The 15,174-nt window shown below is 40.5% G+C and overlaps 2 protein-coding genes across 2 annotated transcripts in view; one reads left to right on the forward strand and one right to left on the reverse strand.

Annotated features, from left to right (window-relative positions):
* Positions 1–15,174, reverse strand: part of ACSF2 (acyl-CoA synthetase family member 2) — a 363,626-nt gene that overhangs the window by 116,223 nt on the left and 232,229 nt on the right. Inside the window, exon 10 of the mRNA XM_053708837.1 lies at positions 12,961–13,037. Coding sequence (XP_053564812.1) covers positions 12,961–13,037 — 77 coding nt within the window. The remainder of the gene's footprint in view (positions 1–12,960; positions 13,038–15,174) is intronic.
* CHAD (chondroadherin) lies at positions 1,306–12,434 on the forward strand. Its single transcript, XM_053708846.1, has 4 exons — positions 1,306–2,096; positions 2,738–2,901; positions 2,990–3,135; positions 11,871–12,434. Exons 1-3 carry the CDS (start codon positions 1,320–1,322, stop codon positions 3,129–3,131), a joined length of 1,083 nt encoding a protein of 360 aa, XP_053564821.1. The 5' UTR covers positions 1,306–1,319; the 3' UTR covers positions 3,132–3,135; positions 11,871–12,434.

Raw genomic sequence — 15,174 nt, forward strand, 5'->3', positions numbered from 1 at the left:
GCACCAGTAAGGAAACATTAAGAGGGGCACCAGGCAGGGCACATGGTGAGGGGGCCCCAGGCAGTGGACATGAAGAGTTGGCACCAGAAAGGAGCACCAGGCAGTGAACAAAAAGAGGGGCACCAGGCAGTGCACACAAAGAGTTGACACCAGAAAGGGCACGAGGAGGGGGCAACAGGCAGTGCACATGAAGAGTTGGTACTAGGAGTGCACATGAAGATTTGACACCAAGAAGGGCACATGAAGAAGGCGACTAGGGAACATGAAGAAGGGGCACCAGGCAGGGCACATGAGGAGGGGGCAACAGGTAGTGGACATGAAGAGTTGGTACTAGGAGTGCACATGAAGAGTTGACACCAAGAAGGGCACATGAAGAAGGCCACTAGGGAACATGAAGAAGGGGCACCAGGCAGGGCACATGAGGAGGGGGCAACAGGTAGTGCACATGAAGAGTTGGTACTAGGAGTGCACATGAAGATTTGACACCAAGAAGGGCACATGAAGAAGGCCACTAGGGAACATGAAGAAGGGGCACCAGGCAGGGCACATGAGGAGGGGGCAACAGGTAGTGCACATGAAGAGTTGGTACTAGGAGTGCACATGAAGAGTTGACACCAAGAAGGGCACATGAAGAAGGCCACTAGGCAGGGCACATGATGAGGGGGCACCAGGCAGGGCACATGATGAGGGGGCACCAGGCAGGGCACATGATGACATGATGAGGGGGGCACCAGGCAGGGCACATGATGAGGGGGGGCACCAGGCAGGGCACATGATGAGGGGGCACCAGGAAGGGCCCATGAAGGCAGTGCTTATGATGAGGGGGCACCAGGCAGGGCACATGATGACATGATGAGGGGGGGCACCAGGCAGGGCACATGATGAGGGGGGCACCAGGCAGGGCACATGATGAGGGGGCACCAGGAAGGGCCCATGAAGGCAGTGCTTATGATGAGGGGGCACTATGCCATGCACATGAAGAGGGGACAACAGATAGTGGCAATATGTAACATAGAGGGATTACAGACACAGCACATAATGAGAGGGCACACAGACAGTGAAACTCTGTTCAGATGCATTTTTACTATTTATGTTGAACTTCTGTTTGCATAGAAGTCTGCCTTTCCAGCACGCCTGTTTGACTCAATCCTACTCACTGTGTCTGCATGTGAAAGGGTTAAATTCACACTCACCTCCCAGATTTTGCCTCCTCCGCATCCTCAGCTTGGAGGCTGCTAACATTTTTTTTTTATTAAATATGTTATAAATAGGTCTGTGTGAAAAAGTCAGGCTCACTCTGTCCATGCTCTGCTCTTGCTATGGGACATCTCAGCATCTTGCTAGTGCTCAGCCTGCTGGCTACAGCATGTCTTCTACTGCAGGCGTGTCCCCCAAACTGTCACTGCCATGGGGGGGACCTTCAGCACGTGATCTGTGACACTGCAGGACTAAAGAAGGTGCCTAAGGTGTCTGAGCAAACTCGGCTACTGAACCTGATGAGGAACAGTTTCCCAGTATTGGCCCCAAACTCCTTCAAGGAAATAAAAGGTTTGGTGTCTCTGCACTTACAGCACTGCCAAATCAAGGAGGTATCTAGTGGAGCATTCAGGGGCCTTAAGAAGCTAGTCTATCTCTACCTGTCTAACAATGAGATCACCGTGCTGGGAGCAGGTGCTTTTGACGAGCTGACTGAACTCACTTATCTCTACATGGACCACAATAAGATCCTTGACCTTCCCAAAGGTCTCCTGTCTCCTCTTTTTAACCTCTTCATCCTCCAGCTCAGTAGCAATAAGATTCGGGACCTGAAAGCAGGGATCTTTGCTGGTGCTAAAGACCTGCGCTGGCTCTATCTCTCAGACAATGAGATCACTTCTCTTCAGCCGGGTTCTCTGGACGAGGTGGAGAACCTAGCTATCTTTCACTTGGATGGAAATCAGCTCAGCTCCTACCCATTGGCTGCAATCAGCAAACTACGTGTAGTGGAAAATCTAAAGTTATCCCGAAATCCCATAAAAGTGATTCCTGATTTTGCATTCCAGTCATTTGGTCGTTATATGGAATCTCTTGTCATGGACAATATGGGTCTGGAAAAGGTGAGTGTTCAGTATTGAAGTTGAAACCAATGATCAAAAGAATACTAAATTAAACCATTTATATTAATTGTGGTTGTATTGTAAGAGAGCAGAAAATGTATCTGTCTGTACTACAGGAGTCAGGCTGACACATACAAGCTAAGACTTTCATAGATACTAGGGGGTTAATTGATCAGACCATGGACTGTCCCCCATACTGGCTAGCCCTCCCCCTTTTCCATGTTTATAAAGAACGGTCTGTCTATTGACAGAACGTCTTGTAAGAAGACGTCTCTCTAGCAACTTACAAAGCAGTCTCTGTCTGCTTCCCACTAGAGCTGGAGACGGGGTGGGGTGGGGGGGTTACCTGGCTTGTTTAGCTCAGACTTAGAGACGAGAGCACAGAGTGACTACTAGAACAGGTAGCACGACTCTACACAGTTTAGTGATCATGGGACAAGGGAGCCTTTAAATATGTGTGTACCTGAATGCTTCCAGCTGGAATAAATTCCTGTGGATACAAGTACAAATTTAAGCTGAAATATAAAAAACTGCTTGAAAGCCAAAGTGGAAATTTCCAGTACTCAGTGAGAACAACAAATATGACTCTTCTGGACTGGCTACTATTATGTGATCTGAACCCACAACCAATTCTGTTCTAGTTTTCAGATAAAGCTTTTGTTGGGGTCACTACCCTAAAGACGCTCGACCTTGAGGCAAACAGGCTTAGTATTCTTCCTGCCAACTTCCCATACTCCACATTGCAGACCTTGAAGGTGGCTAACAACCCGTGGCACTGCACTTGCCAACTGGCACCTCTTAGAAGGTGAGTAAAATTCAGCTGTCATAGTTGTGCCATTTTGCCCACTTTTCTCCTCACACAGATCACCCTAACTAGATGCTTTTGGCCGCAGGTGGATGGACAGCACCCGCTCACGTCCTGATGCCTTGTGCGCTGGCCCATCTCAATACCGCTCACAGCAGCTGCGAGACACTACGGCTTTCCGTTCATGCAAACAGCCAACAAAGAAACTACGCAAGGGAGAGCGTCATTAAAAAGGTGACTGAACTAGGGCACATTACCACAGGGTATACACTGCCTAGGTTCACCAACAATTCAGGAACATTTTAGTGAGACAAATATCTCCAATTCCAATAATAGCCTATAAATCTGATTTGGAGAATTATCTTACAGTTAGAAAATAGAGGTGATATTTTGCTCACTGCAAATTCTGAGAATTAAGCCAAGTAAAAGAGAAATAACAAAAAGGGAATGAAAAAGAGAAACAGAATAGATGAGATACGTATACATTAAATGAATGGGGTAAGAGTGGAAAGGAAAAATAAATTTTGGTGCAAAATATCCTCATTATCATTTGTTTGTAAAATATTTTGCTACATAGTAAGAAAAATCTATTTATTTGTGAATGAGAAAAACAAATAAAATTTGAACATTAAAATTACCCTTTAAAGGGACATGAACTTTTTTCAGATTGTAATATAAAGACATTTAGGGCTAGATTAAAAGTGGCACGCTAAAGTTAGTGCGGGTTGCAATAAACAATAATGCAACCGACGCGCTATCTTGCGCACGCATTACAAGTTGAAAGTAAATGGGTGCACTCGTCCGGTTAAAACGTGAAGAGGACTTCGGATATCATAACCGTGCTAATGTCTTCTTCCAGTAGACCTCAATGGAGTCTAACACTTATCGCTCACGTGCTAACCCAACAGGAGTTAAACCTACAGCACTAACTCGAAGGTAGTTATAAATATTTTAAATTCCAATGTTCTTCGCATAGCAGAAAATGTTCTATTATTTTTTATGTTTTCAGGTATTTGAGTTGAATAGTATATTATACATGTGGTTTATATGTGTATAAATGTATGTATATACACACACACACACACAAACATAAAAACACATGTATATATACATTATAGCCCTTTCCATTCAAATACCTTTTCACATACCATATACCTTTTAACCCTTAAAACTTTTTATTTAAATGAATAATTTTCATTAGAGTTTATATATGAGTATAACACTTGATTTAAATGTATTTATGTTGTGTTTAATGCAACTTTTAATTTTGCCCTAAACCTTTACACAAAATCTTCGGTTGCGCTAACTTTCAACGTGCAAGTTAACGCAGGGATGACATTTTAATATCACGCACCCCAACATTAGTGCGCCACTTGTAATCTAGCCCAATATCAATAACACTTAAAGGGACAGTAAAACCATAATTGTATTTTATGATTCAGATTGCACATTGAATCACAAACAACTTTCCAATTTACTTATATTATCATATTTGCTTCATGTTTGGAAGCAAGTAGGCTCAGAAGCAGAAATACACTACTGGGAGCTAGCTGCTGAGTGGCTACTGTGCATATATGCCTCTAGTCATTGGCTCACTATATGTGCTCAGTTGGTTCCCAGTAGTGCATTGCTGCTCCTTCAACAAACGATTCCAAAAGAATTAAGCAAAATGTGATAACAGTAGCAAATTAGAACGTTGTTTAATATTGTATGCGCTATCTGAATCATAAAAGATAATATTTTGAAAATAATTTCAAGAGATTTCGCCAATCAGGGTATTAATAAAAGATTATTCTTAAAATATATAGTAGCTGTTACTACTGTGAGAACCGGTTTCGGTGCTATAAAATTATAGAACCAAAGAATTTAAAATTAAACTTGATTTAGACAGAGTGTACAATTTCGAAAAATAAATAAATTTGGTTTCCTTTGTTGAATGTTTCCATGAGAGCATACTGAAGTAGGCTCGGGAATGTGCACATACCTCGATAACTGTGGCAGCAGTTTTTGCAACATTGGCCTTAATTCCAATCTTGGCCGATATTTTTTTTTCTATCAAAACTATAACAAACTTAATAAGTCAAACACAGCCAAACTTGATAACTCCCACAATATTAGATCTCTATTTTCCAGCAAAGACATCATAAAGACTGATTTTTTTTGTGAATCAATACACAAAAACAAACATCCAAACCCTCTCTCCACTATCGCTTTTTAATTTGAATTGTTTTATTGATGATGATAATGAAGAGGATTTATTCAGTGTTGTTTGATATTTGGAGCAATACGATTATCACCAGAAACGGCAGTTGCAGTTGTAGGCACGGGTGGCTTAAAGGGACATTGTACACTAGATTTTTCTTTGCATAAATGTTTTGTAGATGATCCATTTATATAGCCAATCTGTGAGTGTTTTTGCAACAATGTATAGTTTTTTCCTTTTTTTTTTTTTTTTAATACCATTGTGCTGATTTTCAGACTCCTAACCAAGCCCCACATTGTCAGATGTAGACTGAAGTCTACAGATTCCTGCTTGCTTCTGTTTGAGTAATGAGTATTTTCATATGCAGGGGAGGGGGGTGTCTGCTCCTCATGCTTGATCAGCCCCTTTCAGTGGGTGTCCCAGCCTAACCTAATCAACGGTGCCAAACTGAGACCTTCTAAGTAAGTTTTTAAACGGTTTTATACTGGATTTTAAGATCAGTATCTGTGCATATTATTCTTTATAGTAGTGTCTATGACAATTGGTGTATACTGTCCCTTTAAGCTTGTTTTTGGGGTCAGAATATGCAAAGATCAGTGGTTAATATACAATGTGTGTTATGGTTCAATCTATGGGTGTTTCAGCATTTATCAAAAACCCTTGGCAGTTAAAATCGACGTGTCCATTTTGTTGTCTATTGAGTCGATAACTTGTGGTTGGCTGTTTTGTTTTCTGCATGCATAGTATAGGTGACTTTTCTGATATCCAATCGGATATTTTTCAAATACGGAAATGGTATGAAAAACACAATCAACTAGACTGGAGTCAACCACAAAGTTTTGTAACAACCTTAGAAATATAGTGTTTGCTTACAGACGTGCACGTTTCTAAGCATACTTTGGTATACTCTCATGGAAACGAAGGCAACCAAGAAAAATAGGTATATTTGATAACAGTAAATTGAACCGGTGTCTAAATTATGGAAGCTTAAGTTTGACCTCTATGTCCCTTTAAATTCTTTAAGGCCTGCCAGACTTGATGAACAAATATACAAAGTTGTATCTCAAATAACAAAATTGACAGCAGCACTGTAATTAAATATAATTTAAATTAAAAGGAAAAATGAATGAAAATAGAAATAGAAAAAAGTACATAGGAAAAAAAAAATGCTGCCCGAGCGTATACAAATCAATATTAAAAAAAATATATAATTCCAAGCGCTTTAATTATTATTTTATTAATATAATGACATAAAAAAATCTCCAATATCCTATCAATAAAAGAACAGCTGCAAAAAATGTATTAAATACAATGAGGCCCCAAATTATCCATTACCCATGAATGGATGAATTGGGGCCTAACTGTATTAATACATTTTTATGCTACTGTTCTATTATTGTTAGGATATTGGAGACTTCTTGATGTTATTACATTAATAAAAGAATATTTAAAGAGATGAGAATTGTATATTTTCAAATATACAAGTTGTATTTTTATGAGAAATGAACAGGATCACTTAAGCCTAAAACCTCAATTGTAAATTGAAGCATTTTTGCAACATACACAGAATAGCATAAATGCTTCAAGTAGAAGCTATGTTTCAGGAGCATATATACATATGCTGTGCATGCCCTGTGCACCTCATACAAATCACTGCTGCTTTCTGAACGGGCATGGATGTCTGAATGTAACAGGCAAACAAGTGCTCACTGAATACCCAGCAATCAGTAGCGGACTCCAAGGGGGAGATTTAATAAGCAGCGGATGCTACTTTCTTCACCCAATGTTTCCGGCTCGCTAGAAACATAAGTTATAAAGCAGCGGTAGTAACACCGCTGCTCCTTAACTTGTCCGCCACTTCTTAGGTGATTGACACCCCCTGCTAGCGGACGATTGTCCGAGAATCTGCGGGGGGTGGAATTGCACAAGCATTTCTTGTGAAATGCTTGTGCAATGTTAAATGCTGACAGCGTATGCTTTCGGCATCTAGCGATGCAGGGCGGACATGATTCGCTATAGCGAATCATGTCCGCCTAGGGTTTAATAAATTGACCCCCAAGAGTGGAAAAAGTAGTGTTCAATCTCTGCTTGAACAACGTTCTATACAGTCCCCCAGAATACTATTTGACTTGTATTTCCCTTTAAAGGCACCTGAAAAAAGACGTTTTGAAAAACATTGTTTTTTCTTTTCTTTTTTTTTTAATACTGGAAGCTCCCATAAAGCCACTTTTTAATTTTATGCATGTAGAGGTATGTACTAGTCCCCCATATTGCTGTAGAAGATGTTCTTATCGGTGAACCATTGATACTTAAAGGGACAGTCAAAACTAAACTTAACTGAATCAGATAGGATAAGCAATTTTAAACAACTTTCCAATTTACTTTTATCATCAAATTTGCTTTGTTTTCTTGGTATTCTTTATTGAAAGCTAAACCTAGGTAGACTCAAATATGCTCATTTCTAAGCCCTTGAAGGCCGCCTCTTATCTTAGTGCATTTTGACAGTTTTTCACAGTTAGACAGCGCTAGTTCATGTGGCCATATAGATAACTCCATGGTGAGCACAATGTTATTTTTGAGTCAGCACTGATTGGCTAAAATGCAAGTCTGTCAAAAGAGCTGAAATAAGGGGGCAGTTTGCAGAGGCTTAGATACAAGGTAATCACAGAGGTAAAAAGTATATTAATATAACTGTGTTGGTTATGCAAAACTGGGGAATGGATCATAAAGGGATTATCTATCTCTTAAAACAATAACATTTCTGGGGCAGACTGTACCTTTAAGTATCAGATGAGAAAAAAAAATTTTTGTGTCCTTTAAAGGCAGAAGTAGCTAAAATAAGAACATGTGTTATGTTTTACCTCTGCACTGCCAATCCTGAATTGAACACAGCCTGTGACTAGTGCATATGTACATATGCCATCTCTAATTGGCTAAGTGGCGTTGTTCAGCTACAGAGTTTAAGTGTTTAAGCCTTACAAGGTTTAAGCACAAATATAATTAAAGGTGATTATATGTAATAAGCCACCTGCATATCTTCTAATTGCATTTATTTAATATGTTCTCTATTATTTTTTGTTTCACTACAGAATAACACAGAGCTTGAAAAATTCCAGTAGCTAGGGAGTCAGGACTCTGATTTTTATGAATTATTCTACATAAATATAGAAACATTTTCTTACTTACGACTAAGATTGTTAGGGCACGCCTTGATCAGTTGCAGACTCGTTCATTTGAGCCTGCAACTGATATTTATGAAGCAGCGGTTTAAACTGCTGCTTCATATAAACCCTCTATCCAACTTAGAGTTGGCAAATGAAAATGACCATATATTCATTCGACCAGAGTGATCGACAAGCCCTGCTCTCATGCAATTGGTTGCTCAAGAGTACGGGGTAGCAGCGCACGAGCGTTCACTCATACAATGATTAATATGGGGAACAAATCTAGCCCTAAGTTTTATATAAAAACAAAACCTGCAATAAGGGACAGAGTATGGAGAAGAGGAAAAAGATAGGAAAGAAGATATGAGATAAAGGAAAAAAAATAAAAGAATGAAAAACAAAAAACACAAAGGGGGATATCTATTAAGCTGTCAACTATGTTGCATTCACCGGCATCAGTACGCTCGGCTAACATTGCGGGCGCGTATCTCAATACGTTCTCCTTATTTATGAAAAAAGACGGCAAAAAGACGCGCACCAATTACGGGGCGATGATCATCGGACTGTTAACTAGCAGTCATCGATCTTGCGTCTATTCGGGTTTTTCCCAACTTTATCTATACCCTGTCACTAAACGCTGCCACTATACTAAAATGTTTAACCCCTATCCTGCCGCTCCCCGACATCGCTGCAACCTAAATAAAGTTATTAACCCCATCTCGCTACTCCCCGACACTGCCACCACTAAATAAATGTATTAACCCCTAAAAAACCTCTGGCCTCCCACATCACTACTACTAACTAAACCTATTAACCCCTAAACCGTCAGCCCCCCACATCGCCAAAAACTAAATTAAGCTATTAATCCATAAACCTAACAACCCCCTAACTTTAAATTAAAATTACATCTCTATCTTATTATAAATTAAAACTTACCTGTAAAATTAAAATAAACTATTTTAAACTATTAATTAACCTACCCTAACTATTATACTACAATTAAATTAAAATACCAATTAAATAAACTAAATTACATATTAAAAAAACCTAACCCTACTCAAATTATTTAAATATACAATTAAACTTTATTAAAGTACTAAACAAACAGAAAACAAACAAACACTAAGTTACGAAAAGTTAATTACACCTAATCTAATAGCCCTATCAAAATAAAAAAGCCCCCCCCCCCCCCCCCAAAAAAAAAAAACCTAGCCTACAATAAACTACCAATGGTCCATAAAAAGGGCCTTTTGTGGGGCATTGCCCCAAAGAAATCAGCTCCACCACCCAACCAACCAACCAACCCTCCCAAATAAAAAAACCTATCTAAAAAAACCTAAGCAGCCCATTGCCCTGAAAAGGGCATTTGTATGGGCATTGCTCTTAAAAGGGCATATAGCTCATTTACATGCCCAGACCATAATCTAAAAATAAAACCCAACCAAAAAACCCTTAAAAAAAAAACCTAACACTAAACCCCAGACGATCCACTTACAGTTCTTGAAGTCCCGCTTGAAGAATCCATCCAGCAGAAGTCCTCATTCAGGTGGCAAGAGGTCTTCATCCGGACGGCCTCTTCCATATTCATCCATCCAGTGCGAAGCGGGTCCATCCTGAAGACATCCGGCGCGGAGCATCCTCTTCATATGGTCACCGCCGTAAACTGGAACTTCAATACAAGTGACGCCATCCAAGATTTCAATCAGCCAAATGGATTAGAGCTGCTAAAATCCTATTGGCTGTTCAAATTAGCGAATAGGATTTGAGCAGCTCTCATTCTATTGGCCGTTCCAATCAGCCAATAGGATTTTAGCTCTCATTCTATTGGCTGATTGAAACAGACAATAGGATGAGAGCTGCTCAAATCCTATTGGCTAATTGGAAAAGCCAATAGGATTTTAGCAGCTCTAATCCTATTGGCTGATTGAAATCTTTCAGCCAATCGGAATGCAAGAAACGCCATCTTGGATGTCGTCACTTGCATTGAAGTTCCAGTTTACGGCGGCGGCCGTATGAAGAGGATGCTCCTTGTCGGATGTCTTCAGGATGGACCCGCTCCGCACCGAATGGATGAAGAAAGAAGAGGACGTCTGGATGAAGATAGAAGATGCCCGTCTGGATGAAGACTTCGTCGGCTGGATGAAGTTGGAAGAGGCTGCCCGGATGAAGACTTCTCGCCACCTGGATGAGGACTTCTTCGGCTGGATGGATCCTTCAAGCGGGACTTCAAGAACTGTAAGTGGATCGTTGAGGGTTAGTGTTAGGTTTTTTGGGTGGGTTTTATTTTTAGATTAGGGTCTGGGCATGTAAAAGAGCTAAATGCAGTTTTAAGGGCAATGCCCATACAAATGCCCTTTACAGGGCAATGGGGATCTTAGGTTATATTAGATAGTTTTTTTATTTGAGGGGGTTGGTTGGCTGAGTGGTAGGTTTTACTGTTGGGGGTGTTTTTTTTGTTTTTTTACAGGTAAAAGAGCTGATTTCTTTGGGGCAATGCCCCACAAAAGGCCCTTGTTGTTAGGTTTAGGGGTTAAATAGCTTAATTTAGTATTTGGCAATGTGGGGGGCTGACGGTTTAGGGGTTAATAGGTTTAGTTAGTGGTAGTGATGTGGGAGGCCAGAGGTTTAGGGGTTAATACGTTTATTTAGTGGTTGCGGTGGAGGAAAGCGGCGGAATATGGGTTAATACATTTTATTTAGGCTGCGGCGATGTCGGGCGGCAGATTAGGGGTGTTTCGACTCAGGGTTTATGTTAGGGTGTTAGGTGTAAACGTAACTTGTTTTCAACCATAGAAATCAATGGGATATCTGGCAGCATCGAACATAAGCTGTTGGTGCTTTCAGACTCCCATTGATTTCTATGCATCCGCAGCCTCCAGGGTGGCGGATTAAAAACCAGGTACACTGCGTCAGAATAGCCGCGAGTGTACCTGTTAAAAGTTTGATAAGTGTGAAAAAGTGTCAGATAGCGCCGAATGTGTATTCGGAACATCTGTAATGACGTAAGCATCGATCTGCGTCGGATTGAGACCGTCGGATCATATGTTATGTCACAAATTTCAACATTTGCCGGTTTGTCGGCTTTGATATCTAGTTCGGATCAAGCAACAATTATGCTGCAGAATTCCGGCGTATTTGCAGTTGACAGCTTGATACATATCCCCCCAAAGAGACAGATGAGAGGAAGAAAGATGCCTACAGATAAGGCAAGTCAAACAAACATCAGTCTGTGACAGGTAGATTTGTGCAGGCAGAAAATACACAGAAAGAAGAGATACAACATAGAATACATATAAATAAAAATGAGATTCAAAGAGAGAAATCGATAGAACGAGAGAAAGAGTGAATGAGAGAGAGAGAGAAAGAAAGAAAGAAAGAAAGAAAGAAAGAAAAACACAGGAACTGTTGAATAGCAAAATAACTACAAGAAACATAAAAAAGGGATTCACTAGTTTGACTTGGCATGGCTGGTTGGTTTACTGGTGCTAAATATAACTGAAAATACTCTAAGAGAAATAAATTGGGAAAATAAGTCATATGATGTAGAAGTAAGGGGCACAAGGCTAGGGTGACTTCTTTCTCACAACTCTCCCACCTAACAGGCTTCTAATGGACAGTCCTGGTGACTGTGACCCTGTTGACCAGAAAACTACTGACCTCTAGGAGCAGCCAGAAGTTCCTCCCACAGTGTCTGGACTCATCTCACATTGCAGTCTACCTATGCCAAGCCCTTGCCACCTGCATGCATGAAATCACGTGACTAACAGCTATGCCTTGTTGATCACGTTAATAGTTTGTGTGTATGTGATTGTATATGCATTTCTACACATGTTCACGTACATACATTTTACATGATTTCTATACTGTTATAATCCATTTATTTATCATATTTATTCCTGAACACACCAGGCTAAAACGCTCTCTTCACCTTACACAGCTTGAAATCTTGACCGCATTTACCCCAGGTAACCTCACGATTAGCAAATGAACTTCCACTAACAGTTCCTACTTCCAGAAGTTCACTCTAAACCTCTATCAACCTCAGTATAACACCCTACCATCCTTACAAAAAGTACCTGTTGCTGCACTTCAAACTCCTGTAATTTCAAACAAAACTGTATATTTGTATTTAGAAATATGTATGTATAAAGGTGATTCCTGCAACAGCAATGTTTCCTTCTTGTTTATTTTTACCTTTTTAGTAGGTTAAAGCTTTTGAATCTTCACTGCCATTCAAGAGTTATTATTAACTTGCACTAAAATCCTCTCTTTATGTTTCACAAAACTGACACTTCCCAAGGGCTGTTGTAGGTTTCTAGAATGATGATACTCCTTTCTCAGGTACGTTATTGTTTCATTACCAAATTCTTCAGAACGTTTAATATCTCAAAGTGGTCAATCTCCTTTCAACAAGGCTTTCTGGAAAAAATATTTATAGTGCATTGTCTTTTCCAGAGGGCTGAGAGGTAATTACCCTGCACCCATGTTTGTGCCAAGGTCTCTAGATAAGTTCCTCTACCTCACATCACCCGTGTCTGTGTTAGAACCCTCCAGAGAAGTCACTGTCTTTTTACACCTGTGCGTTTGCCCAAGTTCTCTAGACTCTAGAGAGAGGTAAAGTTATAACCATTTCCATGTTGCCAATGTTTCATAAGGGGTTAAAATATTCTCTTAATTGAGCATCAAACGTACCACAATATTCTTCATGTTTGTTCCATTCAAAATCTTCTTCATGATCTCAGGAGGTGCAATGGATCCAGCAACGACTCCTGTGGAGGAGAGATATGCTCAGGTGGGTCTAAATGTATAAGGTAAAAGCTTCAGGATATAAGAAACAAGACTATTTGGAATAAAAAGCAATGTTCAGAGTACTTGGGATGTGAAAGAGTTATTTCCACGGGGGACCAAGGGAGAATTTGGGAGAAGATATAATGTGTTTATGGTGGTGTGATGTAATATTAATGGTAAAATAAGGGGAAGGGAGACTGATATTGTGTGAATTTTCTAAGGTGCGAAAAAGTAAATTTATGCTTACCTGATAAATTAATTTCTTCTATTGTACGATGAGTCCACTGATTCATCCTTTACTTGTGGGATATTATCCTCCTGCTAACAGGAAGTGGCAAAGAGCACCACAGCCGAGCTGTCTATATAGCTCCTCCCTTAGCTCCACCCCCCAGTCATTCGACCGAAGGTATAGGAAGAAAAAGGAGAAACTAAAAGGTGCAGAGGTGACTGAAGTTTAAAATCAAAAAATATAATCTGTCTTAAAATGACAGGGCGGGCCGTGGACTCGTCGTACCATAGAAGAAATTAATTTATCAGGTAAGCATAAATTTACTTTTCTTCTATAAGGTACGACGAGTCCACAGATTCATCCTTTACTTGTGGGATACAATACCAAAGCTACAGGACACGGATGAACGGGAGGGACAAGACAGATGGTTAAACAGAAGGCACCACTGCTTGAAGAACTTTTCTCCCAAAAAAAGCCTCAGAAGAAGCAAAAGTATCAAATTTGTAAAATTTGGAAAAGGTATGAAGCGAAGACCAAGTCGCAGCCTTACAAATCTGTTCAACGGAAGCATCATTTTTAAAAGCCCATGTGGAAGCCACCGCTCTAGTAGAGTGAGCTGTAATTCTTTCAGGAGGCTGCTGCCCAGCAGTCTCGTATGCCAAACAGATGATGCTTTTCAGCCAAAATGAAAGAGAGGTAGCCATAGCCTTTTGACCTCTACGTCTTCCAAAATAGACAACAAACAAAGAAGATGTTTGACGTAAATCTTTGGCCGCTTGCAAGTAAAACTTCAAAGCACAAACCACGTCCAAGCTGTGCAACAGACGCTCCTTCTTAGAGGAAGGATAAGGACACAGAGAAGGAACAACAATTTCCTGATTAATATTCCTATTAGTAACGACCTTAGGAAGGAATCCAGGTTTGGTACGCAAAACCACCTTATCAGCATGGAAAACAAGATAAGGCGAGTCGCATTGCAATGCAGATAGTTCAGAAACTCTTCGAGCCGAAGAGATAGCAACTAAAAACAGAACTTTCCAAGATAGAAGCTTAATATCTATGGAATGCATAGGTTGAAACGGAACCCCTTGAAGAACTTTAAGAACTAAATTCAAACTCCATGGCGGAGCAACAGGTTTAAACACAGGCTTGATTCTAACTAAAGCCTGACAGAACGACTGAACATCTGGAACATCTGCCAGACGCTTGTGCAGTAAAATTGATAAAGCAGATATCTGTCCCTTTAAGGAACTAGCTGATAGCCCCTTCTCCAATCCTTCTTGGAGAAAGGACAAAATCCTAGGAATCCTGATCTTACTCCATGAGTAGCCTTTGGATTCGCACCAAGAAAGATATTTACGCCATATCTTATGATAAATTTTCCTAGTGACAGGCTTTTGAGCCTGAATCAAGGTATCTATGACCGACTCAGAGAAACCCGTTTGGATAAAATCAAGCGTTTAAATCTCTAGGCAGTCAGCCGCAGAGAAACTAGATTTGGATGCTGGAACAGACCTTGAATCAGAAGGTCCTGTCTCAGTGGCAGAGTCCATGGTGGAAGAGATGACATGTCCACCAGGTCTGCATACCAAGTCCTGTGTGGCCACGCAGGTGCTATCAAAATCACCAAAACTCTCTCCTGTTTGATTCTGGCAATCAAATGAGGAAGGAGAGGAAATGGTGGAAACACATAAGCCAGGTTGAACGACCAGGGTACTGCAAGAGCATCTATCAGTACTGCCTGAGGATCCCTTGACCTGGACCCGTAACAAGGAAGTTTGGCGTTCTGACGAGACGCCATCAGATCCAATTCTGGTGTGCCCCATTGCTGAATCAATTGTGCAAACACCTCCTGATGGAGTTCCCACTCCCCCGGATGAAAAGTCTGA

Source organism: Bombina bombina, chromosome 1 (assembly GCF_027579735.1).
Source record: "Bombina bombina isolate aBomBom1 chromosome 1, aBomBom1.pri, whole genome shotgun sequence".
Lineage (NCBI taxonomy): Eukaryota > Metazoa > Chordata > Amphibia > Anura > Bombinatoridae > Bombina > Bombina bombina.